The sequence below is a fragment of the Zootoca vivipara genome, chromosome 2 (assembly GCF_963506605.1).
Source record: "Zootoca vivipara chromosome 2, rZooViv1.1, whole genome shotgun sequence".
Lineage (NCBI taxonomy): Eukaryota > Metazoa > Chordata > Lepidosauria > Squamata > Lacertidae > Zootoca > Zootoca vivipara.
In genome coordinates, this window is record NC_083277.1 from 43,504,345 (window position 1) to 43,526,007 (window position 21,663).

The 21,663-nt window shown below is 39.8% G+C and overlaps 1 protein-coding gene across 1 annotated transcript in view; it reads left to right on the forward strand.

Annotated features, from left to right (window-relative positions):
• ERC2 (ELKS/RAB6-interacting/CAST family member 2) overlaps positions 1-21,663 on the forward strand; it is a 361,357-nt gene that overhangs the window by 213,390 nt on the left and 126,304 nt on the right. The window contains exons 9-11 of the mRNA XM_060271028.1: positions 402-542; positions 14,668-14,861; positions 21,188-21,199. Of these exons, the coding sequence (XP_060127011.1) occupies positions 402-542; positions 14,668-14,861; positions 21,188-21,199 (347 nt within the window). The remainder of the gene's footprint in view (positions 1-401; positions 543-14,667; positions 14,862-21,187; positions 21,200-21,663) is intronic.

Consider the following 21,663-nt stretch of genomic DNA (forward strand, 5'->3'; position numbering starts at 1 on the left):
GGTTTAAAGTGGGTCCACTGCAATTGCTTAGAGAGAGAAAAGCCCCGGTAAAGAATAAAAAGAGGTTCACTGAACTTAATAACTGTCCGTGATCATCAGTTTTCTTTCAGTTAGGCCAGAAGCAGGGTAAGTGGGCCAAGTATATATACTGTGCCCACAGAGGTGCAATGCTCCTATGCTGTTGATTTCCTCTAAGCTTTTTGCAGCAGGGACTAAACATGGTGCCGGGCTTTCTACCCATGGCTCTGGAACATCACTGCAGCTGTGCTTTAGAGAATGGCAGCAGTGCACAGTCCCCAAGCCCACTGTAAAAGGCTTTGTAGGGATTAAAAAATGGGTTCTATGTTTTCCGGTAACCTTCTCTTTCAATTGTCTCTTTTATATATATTACATGTATTTAGTCTAGCTTAATTGACCTCAAAGAACATGCATCGTCATTGGCTTCGGCTGGACTGAAAAGAGACTCCAAGTTAAAGTCTTTAGAAATAGCCATAGAGCAAAAGAAGGAGGAGTGTAGTAAGCTAGAAGCACAACTGAAAAAGGTAAATACTAACAACAGATCTTATTTCGAATGCATGCCTGCGTTTCTGCAGTGAAATATGTCATCTGTTAGTTCCAAGTCGAAACTACTGTTAATGAATGTAAATGTGTTTGTTTATTAAGCCTGAAACCTGTCGGCAGTTTTAAAATGATAATACTGTATTATTATTGCCATTTTAAAAAATTGTATTCAGCAGAAAAGCCATGTAAATATATACGGGAACTTTTTTTTTTGGATGTACAGCATATTTAATCACATTTAGTCTAAATGATTTTGTCAAAAATGATTTGGAAATCATGTTAGCACATTTCTACCATACATTGTTTCTCTTTCCTATGTGAGTTAGTATTGTGTATGTTCATTGTTGAAACACAAACTCATGGCATACTTCTTGGTTTCAGCATCATGTTTGCCTTCCACACCTTGTAAACGGGCTCATGTTGCCAATAGATCATTAAACCAAGGGCACAGTCGGGCCAAAGTTAAGCATATTTAACTCTCATTGAAAGTGCAACTTGGGGAAAAAAACACCTTTAAATTTGGCTGTTGCGTGGCCCAGACATCATTGTGGACAGGTGCTTGCAAAGTGATTAACTATATGAACATTAAACCTGACAAGGCAAAAGTGCAAGGTCCCATGTACACCCATGGACAGAAGATCATACTTTAGTCGTACAATCTTTGGTTAAGTCACAGGCAAGGGGAGAGACAGCCCAGTCCTCATATCTGGGTTGAATTGCCTGATCAGTGCTTGACAGTTCAAGATAGGTTGCAGCATGCTAAATGTCAAACAAACAAACAAACAAACACACACACACACCAGGGCTGTCCTTTCCATTTGGCTTAGTGGCACGGTGCACCAGGGCGCCTCCCCATCAGGGGTGCTGGGCTGCGGCACCCAGCAGCCCCCCGCGCTGCTCATGTTCGAGGCGGCAAGTGCGGCGCTGCTGCTGAAGCAGCCTAGCTCTGCCGCTGCCCCTCCTCCATCGCACTTGCAGGGGGCGGTCGAATGTATCCTTCGCCGTGTACTGTTCCTGCCACGCCCCCTCGCAACAGCAGACTTGCAAGGGGGGTGCGGTGGGAGCAGTGCCCAAAAGGGCTCCTTTCGGTGCGCTGTTCCCGCCAAGCCCCCTCGCAATAGCAGGCTTGCTAGCCACTGTTCCAACGGCACCAAGCAAGCGGGGGGGGGCGCCGGAGGGATTTTGCACCACGGCGCCGGATACCCTTAGGACGGCCCTGACACACACCCCAAAAGGTAATAATAATCATATATAAAGAGCATCAAGATGCAACCCCAAACAGTCCTAACTGGACTGAAATCTGAGATAAAACAACCTACCAAAATCAGCGCATTGCGCATAACATCCAGTGCACCAATGTAGGTTTACCATCCATACAAGTCAAGGAGTGTGTGTGCATGCTGCAGTTAAATTATGTGCTGCAACCACCTCTTTCACTCCAGCAGCTAAGGATATATTTGCACTTCATTGCTGGGCGGGTCTGACTCAACACCGTTTGCTGCCTGAAGCAAAGGACAAGATGGTGTCCCTTGCATTCTAGATGCAGAAGGTTACCAGGTTCTCAGTTGAACCTTACTTCAATGCTGCATCTGAAGACGGTAGGTTGGCTCAAGGGATGCATGGGCAACTGTGTGGCGTGCACAGCTTTGTCCCTCAGCACCTGCTGCCCAAGGTTGCTGTCAGCACAACAATACAAACACAATACGTAGGCTAATAGTTAGTAGAGAATATATAATAGAATAATGGTATCATTCAAATTATAGGAAGAAGCCCATCAAAGTTCTTATGTACAATATAACAGAGTGGTAGCGAGGACCGTCAAGCCGTGTGTTCAAAACAGATGTCTAAGGACAGTCTCTCAATAGTCTTTCAAAAGTTTCGACGGAAGACGTCTCAAAAGCCTCAAAAGGACAGTGTCTCCGGACAGTGTCTTCAAGATTGTTGTCATGGCAGTACTGGCTGTACTAGTGGGCTATGCAATGCTTAGCACATTAAAGAGCCAGATTTTCACAGATGTAACAGATCTCAAGTTTTTATACCAAGTGTTGCTTTTAAAAAAACTGTATTATTCCTCAGCCATTTTTAGCAATATTCACTGGTTTGTGAGAAGAACAGGTACTTCTACAATGAAAGTTTCAAATTTGTGGTGCTAAACAGAAACATGAATTGTTATTGGTAATTGACCTCAAACAGTTCTTCTTAATGTATGTTTCATTTGGCAGCGTTGCTTAATTTTAGCTGAAATTCCAAACATTGTGTGAGAAGACGGTCATACAACAGATCCGCATGCTTAGTGTTCAGCCATTTGAACTTGTAGGAAAACCTAAGTTCATGCATTTGGTTGGTAATGAAAGTGATGAAGTATTGATATGCCTTTGTTCCTATAGGTAGAGAGATGTTTTTTGAAACTTGCATTCCACAGTAGTGATGGGTCAGGAAACTGAAATATTTGTTAAAATTGGAAAATAAATTCCAGATGAAACTTCAAAAGCATGTTTTTAAATTTATCATTAAAAAAGAAAAACTTGCTTTTGGAAGTTGCATGTAACGTATCATTCCAACACACACACACACACACACTTACACACACACTTACACACTTACTTTTTGATTAGTTTTTAAAAGAATAATTGAAATGATCAAATCACTTCAAACCACTTAAAGTACTTCTGTATTTACAAAAAGTAGCCCATTCACAACTGACCTGTTTCTTGTTCTGTTTATGCAAAGAAAACTGTTTAGTTTTTAGTTCCTACTGGCTACAATAACAGCAAGGTGTATTAAAGAAAGCATGTGGTATGCCGAAAGTTAATTTGTAGAGGTTAGGGTTCCCTTTGCTATTTTATCTGATTTTCTGCTAGTTCTTCTTTCATATATTTTTGAGCTAGGAAATGGATGAAACGGTGAAACCAATTCACCAGCATCAAAATTCTTTCAGCTTTCAAAATGCCTTGTTGCTTTTCAAGGCTTTGCCTTTCCGTGTGCTGCTCTGGTTCGCCAGAAGCGGCTTAGTCATGCTGCCCACATGACCTGGAAGCTGTCTGCAGACAAACGCCGGCACCCTCGGCCAATAGAGCGAGATGAGCGCCGCAACCCCAGAGTCGTCCGCGACTGGACCTAATGGTCAGGGGTCCCTTTACCTTTATCTTATACTGTAGGGTTATCATATTTCAAAGAGCAAAAATCAAGACAGAAAAGTTGTTGAGCAGGCTTCCAGATATGTCTGGGAAATTCTGGACGTATGGCAACGCTGCTATATATATATATACAGTATATTGCATATCTATTCATTTCCCTTGGGTGGAGGGAAAAAACACCATACTGTACAGTTAAAAATGAATGCTAGGATATCCAACTTTACAGATGACAGTCCTCTATATGAAGGGCTGTCAGCTCTCTATTTCAAGGTGTTGTCTATTTGATGGGCCTGTGGTTTAAAGATCAAGAATTACAAGAAGGGAGGGCAGAGCCCTTGAAGTTGCCCAATAGCAGATAGCTCCTGAACCATAGAGGTCATCTTGCCATAGTTGTCCCTGCTGTCTTGCAATGCATACCTATTTAAATTATAGCAAATGTTTCTAAATTTGCATCCGTGCACATAAACTGGCATGCAGCATTTTGTGCAAATCTGTGCCCTCTTTATGATGCATTTGCTCTTTTTTGGGTGATGTAAGTGGCCACACTAGGCAGGATTATGAAGAGGGAGAACCAAAAATGCCATGGGAGAGATTCAGTTCGCACATGGGATTCTGAGGCCTCCACTACCCATTAAAGTCTGCTCTGAAATTCAAGGAGGGACTCTTTTTGCTGCACTTTCTTTCAATGCAGTGAAAGAATCCACAACGGAGGGAGAAATCTGGACAGCTTCACTGCATCCGTGAATTTTCAGGAGGCTCTTTGGATCAGAGCTTAATAAATTAAAGCTCGCAGTGTGAAATGCATGAGAGCATTAACAGAAAAATGCCCCAATGGATGTTCGTTTTATAGACATTTTGCCTTCATGAATGAAGAAGTCATAGGAATTTTCTTTGTTTAACGGCTGTAAGTAATCCTTAAGCCATTTGTTCTCAAGTGGTCTCAGTGAATACCCTTGGTGGAGGCAGGTGTGGATTTTCAATCACTGGCATCCTGTTCAAACCCTTAACCTCCCCCCCCCCATTCCCACCCCAGTGATTGAGTTGTCATGGGGTCATCATAAAGCTGAAGTCCCACAGGGTAGTAGGACTTCAGCGAGACTGCTCTAGAATAAGTGGTTTATAGCTTACAGCATCATTTGTTTTGCTTCCTTATATACTATTCCCCTTCAGAATGTCTTCCTTTTGTTCGCTGCCGCTTAGATTTCCTCACCACTACTGTTTGCCAAACTGTACTGTTCAGAATTCAAATAAAACTGAAATGCAGTTTTGTGTTAATATGAAAGGAAGGCCATAAATTTAATGATAAAGTTTAATTAATCTTTTATTATTACCATCTTTGAAGCTTTGGTGATAAATTGCAGCCTTGGCCAAAAGCACTTCTAGTGATTCATTGCTGGAGACCAGCACTTAATGTATCATCAAAAGTGGACAGCTTTCTGTATTTCATGGGTTATTTCACTTGAGAAAGGGAAAGTAACACAAACCTTAGATTTCTTACTCCAGCTATTCTTTTTTAGGAGCCAAAGTCAACATTTATTTTCCCCCAGTGCCTCTCACTTGCACTAAAGAATGTTTAGAAACTTAAATTTCTAGTTAAAATAAAAATAAAATTCCGAGTTCTTCTGTGCAAATGTGCTGGATTTGCTGAGCTAATACTGTTTTCCTGGATCTTTCCTTCTTTTCCTGTCTGTGCTTCATTCCTTCCCAACTTTGCAATGTAGCAAGCTGAACAGTTGTTCAATCAGATGTACAATCCAGTAAGTCATTTCAGAAAGTGTCCTCTGTAACATACGAAAGCATGAGGATCCATTTAACCACCACCATGTTGTCCTCCTTCCTCTGTGGAGCTTTGCAAAACAATGATGGCTTCATTTGCATTGTGTTGAAATAAAGTGAGCTTTGCGGACTTTAAGGCTATTATATTTTCAAACGTTTTGTGGGAAGTTGTGTCGATTAGAAATTGGATCAGTAAGTTTTGCGATCAAATTTGAAGTGCCTTCAGGTCCTCAACTACTTCAGTGTAAGAAAGCATGCAAATATCAGGCTTTGTTGTTATTTTACTGCTATACTCATGTAGTACTTCAGTGGATCCTTCAAATTAAACTTAAGCTCTGGAATGTTATTCAGAATATCTTAAATGAAGAATAAATAGTTACTGTCTATTTTCTTTGTGTTATAAAAAAATGCAGTGTGGTAGGTTTCAGGCAGCAGACAGGGAATTGCAACGTTGCAACATTAAATGTTCCTTATAGCATCCTTTTAAAATGTTGTCACAAACACTTGAATTTTATTTATTAATTACGTTTTATAACCCCCCCCAAGGAACTCATGTACATGGTTTTTCCCTCACCAGTTTATCATCACAACAGCCCTGTGAGGTAGGTTAGGCTAAGAGACTGCCCTAAAGTCATCCAACGAACTTCATGGCTGAGTGGGGAATTGAACTCTGGTCTCCCAAGTCCTAGTCCAACACACTAATCATTACACCACAATGGCTTTCACAAACATACTTGCTAGAAAGAGAGAGCTTCTGATATCAATGGGACTTTCTCCCATAGAAGTGTACCCTGAGGCCACTTATCACAGTGTGGCTTTTTAAAACAGGAAAATATCCTCTTGCTGCTTAAGTTTAAATAATTTAGTTTTAGTTCCATGCAGTGCTTTTTTTCTGGGGGTATGCAGGGGTACACATACCCGTAAACAGTTCGTGAATCTAAGTTTGGCCTCATTGAGGGACAATATTTCAATATGTGTAGGAAAATGAGAGTACCCCTAAATATTTTTTAAAGCACTGGTTCCATGTATTTCAGCAATGTAAAGAATAAAACGTCCAATGGCACCTTAAAAACTAACACATCTTATTGTGTTGTGTGCAAGAACCTGCTTTAACAGATGTGCAATGCCAGAAAGAACACTCAATCCAAATGAATCTAAATGAATAACTTGACAGTCATTATAAGTAATTTGTGGAACACCAAGACATATAGATGATTATATATGAATGCATTACATAGATATATTGTCTATAAATGAAAGCTTTTTTATATCTTAGTGACAGATTTACACTAATAAAATTATTGTACCTTTTAAAAGGCAGAAAGAATGTTAAAGCTGTGTTATAGAAACCTGTTTTTAAATTACATAGTGTTTTGTAATTGCAGGTGGAAGACGTCTCTAAGGAAAATTTCTGTTATGTGCAGCTAGGACATTATTCCTCTTCTTTATATTTGAGCAAATTCCACAGTTGTAATGAAAATTTAATGTCCTGGTGAGGAAATAATAGGCCTCATAAAACACACCACATTTATTTATCCAAAATTAGCCTGTAATTCCATTTAGTTTTAGGTAGATCTTAAGTTCTCATATAAGGTCTAAATTTATTCCTACTTTGCCATATGTATACTTTTAGATAAGTTACCAACAAAACATATTGTATTTTGGCCAAAAATAAAATAAAAAATAAAATAAAATCTGCAGCAAGATGATTTTAGTAGATGGGAAATGGGTGCAGTTGCTCTTACAGAATGAACTTCATTCCCCACCCCCATCTCATTGGCTTTACACATGCATTATAGTAAACCAGAGTTACCGTAATTATTTGTTATTGTTTATGGCCACCTGTCAGGGATGCTTTGGGGTTCGTCCACACTTCCACTTATCCCGTGCCTCCCAAGTGGTTTTCTGCATGTCCTATGCTTTCTGAGCATGATTCTAAACAGTTTTGACTTTGCCCCATCAAGGTGCCAGGTAAAATCATTCCTTCTCTCCCAGGCCTTTGGCTCATTAATCAATCAATCAATCAATCAATCTGTGTGAGGGTTATTGTTTCTGTTTGTTACTATGTTATGTATTTTTGTGTTTTTATATTGCAAACCACCCTGTGATCTTCAGAAAGGTGGCGTAGAAATAATAACAGCAGCAGCAGCAGCAGCAATGATAATAATAATAATAATAATAATAATAATAATAATAATAATAATAATAATAATGGACAAGCAGCCTTTGTGACAAACCATAAATAGGTAAACCTTTGATTTAATTGAAGCCAGTGGAGCCTTGGTGTTGACTTCAGTTCATGTATGATATTACCTGGTGTATAATATGGACAAAATGAACAGACATTCCACTATCTCCCAGTTTAGATCTATTTTGGCCATAGCTTTCATCTTTACTGGTTTGTAGATGATAGTGTTTCAGGCAATATCTTTTAGAGTTCCTGCATTTGTCCTGAGGCAATTAGTACCTTGCAGGAACTATTTTTGTTCTACATTAAAACATTGCTATCCATTTGATAGATTATGTTTTTCCAGCTGTTCTGTGGAAATTGAGGACTTAATGACAAGAAACATGCAGCTCCTAAGTTCAACACTGCAAATACAAAGGAGGCAAGTTTAAAATTACTTCCTTCACTCAGTCTGAGGTATTAACTAATAATGAACTGAACGTTAACATTCTCTTGAATTCCATATTATTTATCAATACAGTTTGAAGGATCTAACTAAAGTATTTTATTGCATGTCTCTTTCTGCTACCTCATTCTATTTATTCATCATTATATGGCTCTTTTGACTCTTTTAAGTTAAGAAGTACTGTACTTATGTATATGTACCATTGGCAGAAGACTAAACAGTGCCCATCACATGCTAATTTATAAAGCACATGTTTTCAATTTCTTTGTATTTGGCACAATTATGTAATATTGGTGTATATAGTAAGTTTGTATGATATGGAGACATAACTCTGCTACTCGCTGTGCATGCAAGCAAATTAGGGTTCAAGACACCAAAACACAAAATGGGTCTTAGACAAGCGGTTGTATCACTTGGAGAGCCACTGCCCTAAAATAGGAAAGTATGTTAATAATCATTTTAAAGTAAAATTGTAATGTTATTGGATGTTTAATTAATGCAGCGACTTGAAGGCCAGTTCATTAATAAGGACTGACCTCTTTGATTCCTCCATATGGCCCCATCTCCTCCTATAAACCAGTGATCAGTGAAGCATGGCATTCTGTTTTGAGTATTAATTATAAAATAATAAAACATGTGACAATTCATATTCCAAGACATGGGCATACTAAGCAATTCAAGCCATATGTTCTATACCAGGCACCCCCAAACTTTGGCCCTCCAGATGTTTTGGTCTACAATCCCCATCATCCCTGACCGCTGGTCCTGTTAGCTAGGGATCATGGGAGTTGTAGGCCAAAACATCTGGAGGGCCGCAGTTTGGGGATGCCTGTTCTATACAGTCATTTTTTTTAAATTCTGTGATCCAGCGTGGTTTTATTCTTACACCCGCTTTCTATAAATATCTGGAAAGATGTAAGTGATATATTTAATAGCAATCGTTTAAAATTATGTATGGGTCTCCTTTTCTAGTAGTCATGATTCTACACTGACTGTACTGCACTAATGCTTCAACTCACTGGTGCTAGCATGGACAATTGAAGACTGGCAGATCTTGACCCCGAAACAACCATGCACTTTCTCCCAAGCCTGCTTCGACTGGCCACAGCCGTTGCAACCAGGGCTTTTTTTCCAGCTGGATCTCACTGGAACTCAGTCCCAGCACCACTCAGGTGGGTGCCAAGCCATTATAAGAGAACAAGGGAGGCATCCAGGGTGAGTTCCAGCACATATTTTTGTAGAAAAATAGCACTGGTTGCAGCCATTCCACCGGTACGTTGATGGGCTTGGCTACCAAGACTGATGTTGGCAGCAGCGAAAAAGAAATACATTCAACCTACACAACCGTTTATGGACCACACCGTTCAGTGATATAATCATTAATTTTCTCAGTTGTGTCATAGATTTGAATTACTGTACTGTACACTGTTAAGTTCATTCAGTGAATACTTTGTGGAACAACGAAGGTACTTGGAAATAAGTTGGAAAAATGTTTAGACCATCTTGTGCCTGTAAATAATTGCTGAACAGTCTTTTTTCTTTCTTTCATACCTTTTAAAATATGATGTGCATTGTGTTTTAATCCACATAATAGCATTATTCAAGGAACTGGTTAATTTGGTTGCAGGTGATCTGGCATGGCTTGCTGATTGAAGAAGAGTAGCTGAAGAGAAGATGGAGAGCTTAAAGTTCTCATCTTCCTGTCTTCTCTTCTGGCTTCCAAGCAGTTAAATAAGACATTCCGAGCAAACAAATAATTGAGGCTCTGTGCAGAATAGTGTGAATGGGCTTCCAACAGACATTTAAAGTGAATTCTTCTGTCCCTTGCTGAATTTTATTTTTCAAATTTATAAACTGCCTTACAGCCTAAACCAATTGAAGCCATGTAATATCATATAACAATGAGATACAATAAAAGATCTGAAAACAATTGAAACCGCTCCAACAAACTCTAAAGACAGGAAAACAACCTCTACAAGTACAAAATTAATAGTCTATAAATGACTGGGTCACACCTCTGGAAAAGTCTTCTTAAACAAAAATGTGGGTGACTTATTCCAGAGGGCTGTAGCTGCAACACTAGAAGACCAATTTCTTATACAAACAAAGTGTGCTGTCAGCGATGACCCATCTGAGGGGCACAGTTGGGTCAAGGCAGTCCATTGAATAACCTGGGCCCAATTTGTTTAGGGCTTCAGTTGTGCCCAGTAGCATATTTGCAGCCAGTGCAGCTCCCTCAGCAGAGGTGTTATATGGAGTTGTTATATAGCTGTTAGGTGTTCTATAGCTGCTGCAAGATGCACCGTTGGTTAAGTCCACAAGAAGCCTCACATAGGGTGCATTACAGTAATCCAGTCTTGAGGTTACCAATGCCTGGACCACCGTTGTCAAGCTATCTTGAGCTAGGAATGGCTATAGCTGACTTTCCAACCCAAGCTGGTAAAAGGCACTCTTAGCTAGTAGAGGATGCGGTGGAGGCACCAAAGTAGGTCATCTTTGTCACCTCCCACCACATATTAGACACAGTCACAGTGCTCTAACCAGTGTTCAATCAGCTTCAGCACAAGATTTCTGCCACTTGCCTTCTAGTCGTCTTCCAGTCTGTTTCATCACTCATAAGCTCCTGGTGTACCAGTGAGCTCCACAGCACCAAAGAGGGCACTTGGGAGCAATCATGTTGATGGCCTGCTTCATCTCCCCGTTCCAGAGTGTGACCAAGGCTCCAGCAGTATTGCTAGCTCTTTCCACTGGAAAATCCTCCAGAGCATTCAGGAATCCGTCAGGTTCCATAAGTCTCTGAGAACAGATTTCATTGGTTTCCCACCCCTGCACAGTAATTGCCACAATAAATCCAAAATGCACCATGGTCCAACCATGACAGCCAGGTAATTTTAAGTACACTGGATACATGACCCTTGACTGATGTGATCATAAAAAGCAACAAGGAAAGTCTTGGGTTTTTTTTTTCAAACAATGGTTATGAATTAGCTGTCGAAAGGAGAATGTGAACAAACCAGTGTAAGTTTTTTGTATTTGTGTTTGTTTGTGCATGTGGTCTCCTGGAGATCATTTCAATCCATTGAAAGCCCCTACCCGGTATGTTGCCCTATTTACACCGCAGACTTCATTCAGTGTAGGGTGCTACAACATGTGAGTTGACATAGTTGAAAATAATTGCTAATTCCTTTGGCACGAGGAGTTGGCTATATCTTGGCTAAAAAAATGAAAAGCTGAATTTTATTCAGCCAAGTTACTTCAATTTATGAGATGAACTTCTGCACTTACCATTTTAAATGCACCATATAGTACTTAATCTACTCTCACGTTTATATATGTTTTCTGCTGAAAATGTATTCTGCCCAACAAATAGGATAATTATTTAGCCTTAATCCTCACAATCGCAGTTGTCAAGTGTGCAATAAGAGTGCTTCAGCTTCCTGAAAACAGCTTTAGCCAGTTTACCAAATCACAGTTTCCAGGATGTTTTAAGGAAAACCATGGTAGGTTAAGTATGTGACATGTTGCAGATTCTTTCCCTTAAGAGCTGGCAGTGAATTACAGTGGCTTAACTCAATGAGTTTTAGAGGAAGACCCAGTGAGTCCTTCCACTCTTTCTTCAGGAATTCCTGGATTCTTCTCAACACCACCTTTCAAATTGTATGGTTTTGCTTTCCAGTATAATGACATCTTTAAAAAAATTTCCTACTTCCTTTTCCTCAGAGCTGTGAAGTTGCATCACTCACAGTTTGCCAATTACTTCTCTCCCACCTTGCTGAGGCTTTCTCTGCTAGCTGTTTTGTTTTCATCCCACACTGTGGTAAAAGCTCCCAACTGTGTGCCTCAGTATGCTGCCTGTTATAAGGCGGTTGCTGCTGTTCTTTGGCTGTTTATATACCAGCAAGGGTGGAGCTGGTGCTCCCATCACTCTCTTGTCTCCATGCCAGGCAATTTTCAGCCTGGTTGCGTTTACAGTCAGCTGGGATGGGGCCAGCAAGAATTGTAGATGCTGAGTCGCCTTTCAACAGCCCCTGACATGGCCATTAAACTCAACTATAACTTTGTGTGTGGATATGCCTCGAATGCCTTGAACTACTATGGGGCCTACCATGATCTGTTGTAGGGATAGATGGCAACTTTCAGGTGTTGGATTACAATTCTCTTTGGCCCTGGCCTGCATGACCAACAGTCAAGGATGAAGAGAGTTGTAATCCAACAACACCTGGAGGGCACAACATTGGCCACCCTTAATCTATTGAGTAGACCTATGGAGGAGTCTCCCAGTGATGGTTATATTATTATGTTGGTGCTTTAAGTTTGTGGTGTAGATATATTCTCTTTTGGTTGTGAACTGGCAGAGCTGGTCTCTTAATCTTCCGTTGTGAGACTTTTCTGCTGTTGGCTATGGGAAGGGTGGAAAGTCTCTTTTTATCTCATAACCAATAGCAAAAGCCTTCATGCATACACCACAGAGTTTGGTGGGATTCAGTGGGGTGTGCACAGAATTGCAATCCATTGGGAGTTCCAATGGTGGATTACTCTTAATGGTGGATTACTCTTTGGAGTGACAAATCAGGCAGACTGTGATGAACACTCAGAAGTGCTTGGAATTCCATACAGAGCCCAGCCTTGTAAAGATTAACGGGTCAACTCACATACATTGCAAAATACAACAGCTCCTGTTTACTTCAAAGGGAGCTGAATTGAATGTTATGGACATAATTCTCTAGGTACCAAATGGAACCTTGTTCAAGCTCCCACTGAAATGAGTGGAGGCTATGTGTAGAGTGTACCCTTTGTGTATAATGTGTGTTTTACTTATGTAGAAAATGTTCTCCTCATATGTTTAAACCCAGGGCTGCTTCAAACATGGTGACTTTCCTACATTATTAACATTTCTGTGTAGAAAAGGCAGTCTCCAAACCACTTGCACATTATCAAACATGAAAAATCCCACACTAGTTTTTTTTGTTTTTTGTTTTTTGCTGTGGATAACTAAAACACACGTGATTTGCATGCTTTTTCCTTTATGTCTATGTAGAAAATTCATCACATTTGAAGTGGCCTCAAACATTTCTTTGAGAATAAGAAATCCACTGAAACGAAACTATTTTCTTGATTATCCTCATGCTTAAATGATATGTTACATGCAGGGGGCTGGGGAACAGTCGTTAGTTCTTCAGTAGCCTAATTTTTTGCACATTTCTTCATAATAAAAATGTTTTACCTAAACTTGTTGAAAACCAAAGAGGATTAAATCATTGCAAAGAATATCAAACTTCTAGGAGTTTATGTTAGTATTACCTTTTATCTAAACTTGCATGCTGCCTTTTAACCCACACTTGTTTCATTGCTTGCTTATTTATTCCCTGAAGTAAATATAAATATGAAAATTAAAACAAAGGCTTGGCTCCAGACTAACAGCACAATCCTGACCATGTCTATTTAGACGTGAGCTCTGTCAAATTCAATGGGGCTTACTCCCAGCCCCAGGTAAATGGGATTAGGATTGCAGCCTTAGTCATGCTTAGAGGAGACCTATTGAAATCTGTAGGATTTAAGTGCTAACTATTGATTTCATTGAGTCTACTGTAGGCATGACTAAGTGTGGATTGAACCCAAACCCAGCATCTGTTATATATTGTTAGATAGCGGAAGGACGTGCAGTTCTAAATGTCCTTAATCCTTTAAAATGTATGTGTGTGCATTTAAAAAGTGTTCTCTGAATTATGTGTCTTTAATGTGCACTGCGGTTAAACTACTTGTTTTCTCCCTGCCTGCTCTTTGAAGATGCCAATTAGGAATAATGGGAAACAAGGGGTAGGCTAAGCATTGCAGTGCATTCTTGTTTACATCTGTGTGTGATTATTTCAGTCTAATGTTTTAAACACTTTGGCCCATTCATGCTCTCATTGACGTTAATTGGGTTTTGCCATTAGCTTTAATGGGAGCAAGAGTGGGCTTTGCACTCTTGTTTTCTGTTGTGTTCATTGCATTCCTTCTTGTTTGTGAACTGACCACCCACCCATGCATGTGTTTGCCAGGTATATTTATTTGTGCTGTTCCACCAAGGGGCTTGTTTCTTCTTATGTTTCAGGTTAAATATTGGCAATATGAAATAAAAAAAGAGGGGAAAGGATTTTGGGTAAAACTGTCTGTTAAATGCATTCTCATCTTACCTAAAACAGTATGCATTAAATCGTTCACTAACTGTTTAATGCAGTTATTAAATTAAACCATATTATATGTTAGTTTATATTAAGTTGTTCAGTACAGTCTTTCTAAACAAGAGTCAGAACCTAGCAGTCTCTCTCTCTCTCTCTCTCTCTCTCTCTCTCTCTCTCTCTCTCTCTCTCTCTCTCATTAGCATTTTATTTTCTAAGCCAGGGTGCTATGAATTTCCTCTAAAAACGTGTCCTTGTTATGGGAATCATTGAGAAAACATTGCCAACTAACAGGATACCCATAAATCCTTTCGTCGTATGAAGTCTGGGACTCCAGAATAAAGTGAAGCTACCTGAAATGGTAGTGATTTCTTTCTGTTTTCTTGGTAAATTTAACAGGCTCATGAAGCTGAGGAGGAGGCACGAATGAACCCTGAATTTGCTGACAGGATGAAACAGCTTGACAAAGAGGCAGCCTACTATAGAGACGAATGCGGCAAAGCTCAAGCTGAGGTTGACAGACTTCTAGAAATCCTCAAGGAAGTAGAGAATGAGAAAAATGACAAAGATAAGAAAATTGCTGAATTAGAAAGGTAAAATTCCTCATCATTTGTGTTTTTGCAACAAATGCCTTTTACATTCACCTTTGATGAGAAACAATGGCAACATTTTTCTAACAGAAGAATAACAAAAAAGCACCAAATAGTGAAGGAATTCTTTGTATATCTGTTCTGATATTTTTCAAGGCCAGGAGCAGCCCTCCGTGTCTTCTGGAAAGACAGTATTTCTTAAAAGAAAGCAGGGAAGGGACTCCTATTCCTTATGTTGTGGAGGAAGGGAAAGGAAGAATGTTGCACAATATATGCCCTATTTCCCCCCAAAATAAGACATACCCATAAAATAAGCCGTAGCAGGATTTCTAAGCATTTGCGCAATATAAGCCATACCCCGAAAATAAGACATGGTCGCCCTCCGCCATGGCGCGCCATGCCTGGATACTGCTTCCTGCTGGAATAAGACACCCCCCCCCCAAAAAAAAAATAAGGCATAGTGTGTCTTCTTGAGGAAAAATAAGTATAAGACTGTGTCTTATTTTCGGGGAAACATGGTAGCATGAAGTACTCTGCACACACAAAAAATACACCGGGTGAAGTGGAAATTTGTACTTACGTGATAGAATATTGGAAGTAAAATAGAAATTGATCCTTAATACATTTATACAGTGCTTTTTCTGGGGGTATGTAGGGGTACGCATACCCCTAAACATTTTGTGAATCTAAGTTTGGCCTCATTGAGGGGCAGTATTTCAATGAGTAGGAAAATGAGAGTACCCCTAAACATTGTTTTAGGGGGGGGGGAGCACTGCATTTATAGGAATATTTTTAACAACAAAAATGTAAAGTTTTGCACAGAGAACAAAATGAACAAGTAACAGACTGGCTAACTGAATAATTTGTGCTTTGCTGAAGAGATTTAGATACAAATGAGGCACCAATATGATGCTTCGTTGAAAGAGATTTAGTTACAAGTGAGACAACAATACAGTATGTATGCTTTCTGTGAGCTATGCTGTTTCTGGGCTATTTTTTTGTTTTTTAAGCTTGCATTCAAGTCTTGACAAAACAAGACAAAATCAACATGTCTATTTTGGGTATGAGACTCTACAAACGAAGACTGATTTGGAAAATCTGGAAAAGATTCAGTCATGTATGATGATGAAGGCATCTCTTTATTATTGATTATTTAGATGTTATAAACATACCGGGAGCCAATGTAGGTCTTTCAAGACCAATGTTATGGGGAACAGAACGTCACCTCCCTCTCCTCCTACCATGCCCCCCAAAACCTGTACTGGGTTTCCCTCCAGCCCTCTGGAGTAGATTTGGGGTGGGCACACAAGAAAGGGAAATCAGTGGCAATAAGCACTCTTGTGGGTGAAGATTTCAAGTTTTATTAGTTGTATAGCAAATATTAGACATAAGATGCAGCAACAAACGTACAGAGAGCCTACCTGGACTAGCGGTTCCCAATCTTTTTTGGGCCACTGCCTCCTTGGTTCCATAAATTCATCCCCATGCCTGAATAGTGGTTTGCACAACCCACTAAATAAGAACATAACACAATCAACATCAAAACAGTAACGATTAATTGCACATTTATTCAAAATCCAGTTGAAATGGTTTAGTTTAATTAATTCAACAAAACTGATGATCCATTGATACCAGCTTTTTAAAATCTGATAATCATTTGCACCTTCAGTGCCCCCCTGCCACTTACTTGCTTCTCAGTGCCCCCCCCCGTGTAATCCCTCTGCCCCCAGGAGGCGGTACCACCCACTTTTGGAACCACTGACTTAGACTAAACAAGGCACTTAAACTGAGCGCTTAAGCACAACTGGAATAAAACCCTTCGCAGTCTGCTGTCTGCCTACATGAGTCACATGCCCGAGGTCCCAAAGACCCTCCCATGAGGGTCAGAGGGATGAGTTCTGAGACTGCAGGTTCACCTATATTCTTATGACCCTGATTCTCTAGTCACAATATGTGACTTCACCTAGCTGGTGTGTATAGATAACCACCTGCCAATCATAGGTTATGAACTTGCTGTTTTGCATTCCTTCAGCAGTCCTGACTAGCAGAATATGTTCAACGGTTTTAGGACTCCAGCCTACAACAACAACAACAACATAATAATAATAATAATAATAATAAAATAAAATTTTATTTATACCCTGCCCTCCCCAGTCAAAACCGGGCTCAAGGAGGCTAACACCAATAAAATTACAATAAGACATAAAAGAAAAGAAAACAATTAATTAAAATACAGATTAAAACACAATATTAACATTTAAAATGCAGCCTCATTTTAAGTAGCCCATTAATCCAAACCTGTGATGGAAAACACAGGGGTCAGACTGAATCCAACCCAAAGGCCAGGCGGAACAGCTCTGTCTTGCAGGCCCTGCGGAAAGATGACAAATCCCGCAGGGCCCTAGTCTCCTGTGAGAGAGCGTTCCACCAAGTTGGGGCCAATACTGAAAAGGCCCTGGCCCTAGTTGAGGCCAATCTAGCCACCTTATGGCTCGGGAGCTACAGAATATTGTTGTTTGTGGACCTTAAGGTCCTCCGCGAGGCATACCAGGAGAGGCGGTTCCATAGGTACGATTCCATAGGTATCATTTACAATATAATACCTGCAAAGCAAATGGTTAATCCTGTGCCTGGGCACCTTTGAGGACTCCTAGCTCCTTGTGAACACAACGTTCTTCTAGTTATATCCCATAGCAGGATTTTTTTAAACAACAAGTATTTGCAAACCATATCCTTTTACTGTGCGACTCCTGCTAGAAATATCTGGAAAACTGTTGCTAAAAAGCGGAAATGCTGCTAATAGGATAAATGAGCCATAGCATGACTCCCCTCTCTCCCTAATACGCAAGGTGACTTTCCCTGCCTTCTGTTTTGTGTAGCTGAAATGCTATGCTGTAGCTCACTTGTAGCCTAGAAGTGCAATAGTGAAAATGTGCATGGCACATCCTTTCATTAACCTAGTGGAATAGCTCTTAATTAAGTAATTTATGGAAGAGGGCACTGGTTTTTCTTTTCATCTCGCAAAATAGAACATCTAGCTTTTAAAGCAATTCACTTGCAAAATATAATCAATTGCAGACAGATACAATATATGAAAAGACCTTATGCTTTTCTTCATGCATATGAATGTGATTTCCTGAATGAAGTGTGTGTGTGTGTGTGAGAGAGAGAGAGAGAGAGAGAAAGATTTATGTGAACTTTTTGAACCATTTAGAATACAGAGCCATTTTAAAATTACTGTCACAGAAGGCAGGGATTCTAATGGGTGGATGTTTTAAATGCTTGTGCTTCAGTTTCATTCATAGGAATGTGTCTCAGATGTATGCAGAGCAGGATAAAAATGGGTGGCATATTTCCAATATGAGGTGGTAAGGTGTATCCCTGAGTGACTTTATATGTCTGGTCAATGACAGTAAATGGTTACAATGCTCAGTCCAGACTCTGCACTGATATCTGGCTACGCAGTTTCCTGCACTGTGGAGGATACGTATTAGCTTCAATTTCACCAAACAATTTCAACAGGACTACATTCCTTCAGCCTGCTTTTACTGTCACCCAGGAACTGGGAGCCTTGCACGCTGAATGATGTGAAAATATTTCCAGTGGAGTAGATAGGGACGCAATACAAGCTCTTTCCCCATTTGTAGCAAATTATGTGATGAGGCAACTTGGCTCATTTGACATAGTTGCCTGGATACTGGCTTTTTTACCAGTTAGTACAGGCATTCCCAAACTCGGCCCTCCAGAAGTTTTGGGACTACAACTCCCATCGTCCCTGACCATTGGTCCTGTTAGCTAGGGATGATGGGAGTTGTAGTCCCAAAACATCTGGAGGGCCGAGTTTGGGGGTGCCTGAATTAGTGGATAGCCAAAATACAAACCACCTCAGTTAAGGCACCCCAACCTTTGCCAAGTTGAATTTCCTCCTCTTGCTCCCCAACAAGAGATGGTTCTTCCCCACCCCGCTAGCCACCCATTCCTGTGTTTTCTTTAGTTATTTTAATCTCTGGGCTCCTGGCAACTGACCATTGCTTTAGACTCTTTCTATAGCTGCTTCTTCATGAATTCTTTTGAGCAAGATGAGAGAGCTGGCCTTGAGCAATTCAGTTCAGGGTGTGTGGGTCCCTATTGGCCCATGTGATTCTCTCCACACAGACATGAACGTGTTTCATTTTAAAATGGTGCCATGCTTAATAGTTTCTAAATTTAAATCCGAGATGCAAGATAGTATTTGAAAACCAAGCTGAAATACTCCACAACAACACAGCTAAGAGGTTAATTGTAATTTGAGTTCCTGATGGATGGAGTTACTATTGGCCTTAAAATGTAATGAAGACAGAAAGCCTACACACATGAGTTTGGAGATGAATAGCATATTGGTTCTGCCTTAACATGAAAAAGGTGAAAAAAACACCACGAGTGGGCCAGGGGTTTTTTGTTTTTGTTTTTGGAAATGAATGCTGTGATATGCAACAGGCTGCTGTGAGCTGTCCTTCATTTCAAACTTCCCACAATTCCCCTAGTGACAGGGGAGCCCTGTGGCTCCTGAAAAACCCTTGAAGTCACAGTAGATTATGACATTATGACATGCTGCCTCTTCCTGGATAGCTATATCAAGAACAAGATGGCTGGCCCAATTAATCTTTTTTTAGGGGAGCCATATTTTCCTCTATACAGTGTCCCCGCTAAATGGGTTGTTGGGGGGTGGGGGGGAAAAGAACCACTTATCTATTTGTAAAGTTATCTATGAAGATCTTAGCATACTGCTGCTTCCAGCAGATTTTTGGTCACGGTGTCCAATGAGCACAAGTGCTGCATATTTCAGCTGCTTGAGGAAGTTAGAAATGGGGGTTGTTGTTATTTTTTAAAAAAGAATGATCCTGGAAAGTCCTTCGATCATTTCTTAAGTTCTTTTAAAAATACATCACAATTAAATATCTATATCTATAGATATTAAAATTTGCTAAAAGCAAGCAGGTTTTAAAATATTTTTTTCTTTTAAAAATCTGGAAAGGCAGTTGAGGGAATCGACTTTACAGTCTACTTTTGTAGACATGTACTGAACACAGACACGAATCCATTCAGCCTCAGTCTCTGCATATGATACTGCAATCTTTTTTCTGCTTTTTAGTTAATTTCTTCTCTTAAAGTATAGAAAGGCAAGGGAATTCCACAGTAAACCTTTGCTTGGACCTGTGCTAAATAACATCAAACTGAGAGCCCCAGATAAATAATCAACCAACAGGAAATGAAAAACAAGTGCTGTAGTTCATGTTTCACAAGTTGCCTTGAGTAAGGCTGTTCCAACTTAAGAGAGGCTTGTGCCTCTGTGAAGGCGAATGCCTGATGAATGTTCTGTCATATTTCGACAAAATACTTAAGCTTACAGTTCCTTTATATCACCATACTGAAACAACAATGCAATAGTATGGTAGTGGGAGGGACGTAAACTGAAATGTCAGCAGAAAATTCAAGAGGGAAAAAAAACCCGCTGAAATAAAAGAAACCAGCATACCAAATCACTATGCAGCTATTTCTGATGTTTAAAAAATAAATAAATCACCTTTTGCAAAATGATGCAGGAATGTGCACCTGTGATGGCTCTGGGGGACTCTTTTTGGTTTGGCATTAGATAAGGGTTTGTATGTGTGTTTTGGCTAATTGAAAGGACATGTTAAATATTTTTGCAAAAAAAAATATTTATCATGCATCTGGTTATTCTCAGTGATGAAGTATTGGTCTTATTCTTGGGACTGAAAAAGATTGCTCTCAGCTTTAGAAAGGTCTATGTTTCCATGGGAAAAAGTGGTGTCTTTGATCAGTGTAAGTGATCAGTACTTGAGAATCTCTGACAAAATTCTTTGAACATCTAGCCAAGCCATTGAGCTTCCTTTATTTTTCATTGGTGAAGATGACTTGCTCTATATGAGTCATCCTCAAATCCTTGTTGGTCCAAGCAACATTATTTTCCCCAAGCATGAATACCTCCTGTCAGACATATGCCTTAGCAACTACCATCAGCTTCATAGTGTTTCACTTGTATGTGTATACACGTGAGAATGTATACATATTCTAAGGTAGCTTTTCCATCACACGTAAGCAACATGTTTACTTCCTCCTAAGCTGTTGCTTTGGTGATCACCCATCATAGAAACACTGTGCACTAAGGTTTATTTGTTGATTTCTGTTTTTGACAAGAGATTGCTGATATAACATCTGCTCACTTTTATGTTGAAAAACTAATGTTTTTCCTTCGTTTATTCTCTTGCTATTTCCTTCCTTTTTGTGTTTACTCTCCAAACTGCTGCTTTCACCCCTGCTTCAACCAGCTTGACTTCCAGGTCAGTACCTTTGGTATATTATTGTCTCACATCACTCACTTATCAGATCCACTTCATGTTTAAATTGATTGACACAGTATCCTCTGGCTACTTGCATTTAAGTATGTGCATCCCTGCATCCCTAAGTTGTTGTTGATTCTTTCGATGGCAGACATTTTCTAAAAACTCCCCATTCACTGTTTCCAGATGAGAGAATAGTTTTTCTGAATGATTTTGTGTTAAAATGGAAAGATGCATAAACTGGTAACAGTAAATTGCCAACACAACTAAAGGTATAACAGGAGTTCCTTGAGTAATGTTTCAGTAAATCTCAGTGTTTTGAAATACTTAAGCATTAGCGACAACCCAAATGTAACTAACTTTTGCCTTCCCCCCCCCCCCTGTAAGCAACTTTTTAACAATATGTTTACCCACACATATTATAATTTATGGATTGTAATAGTAGGATTTGGAACCATAATGAC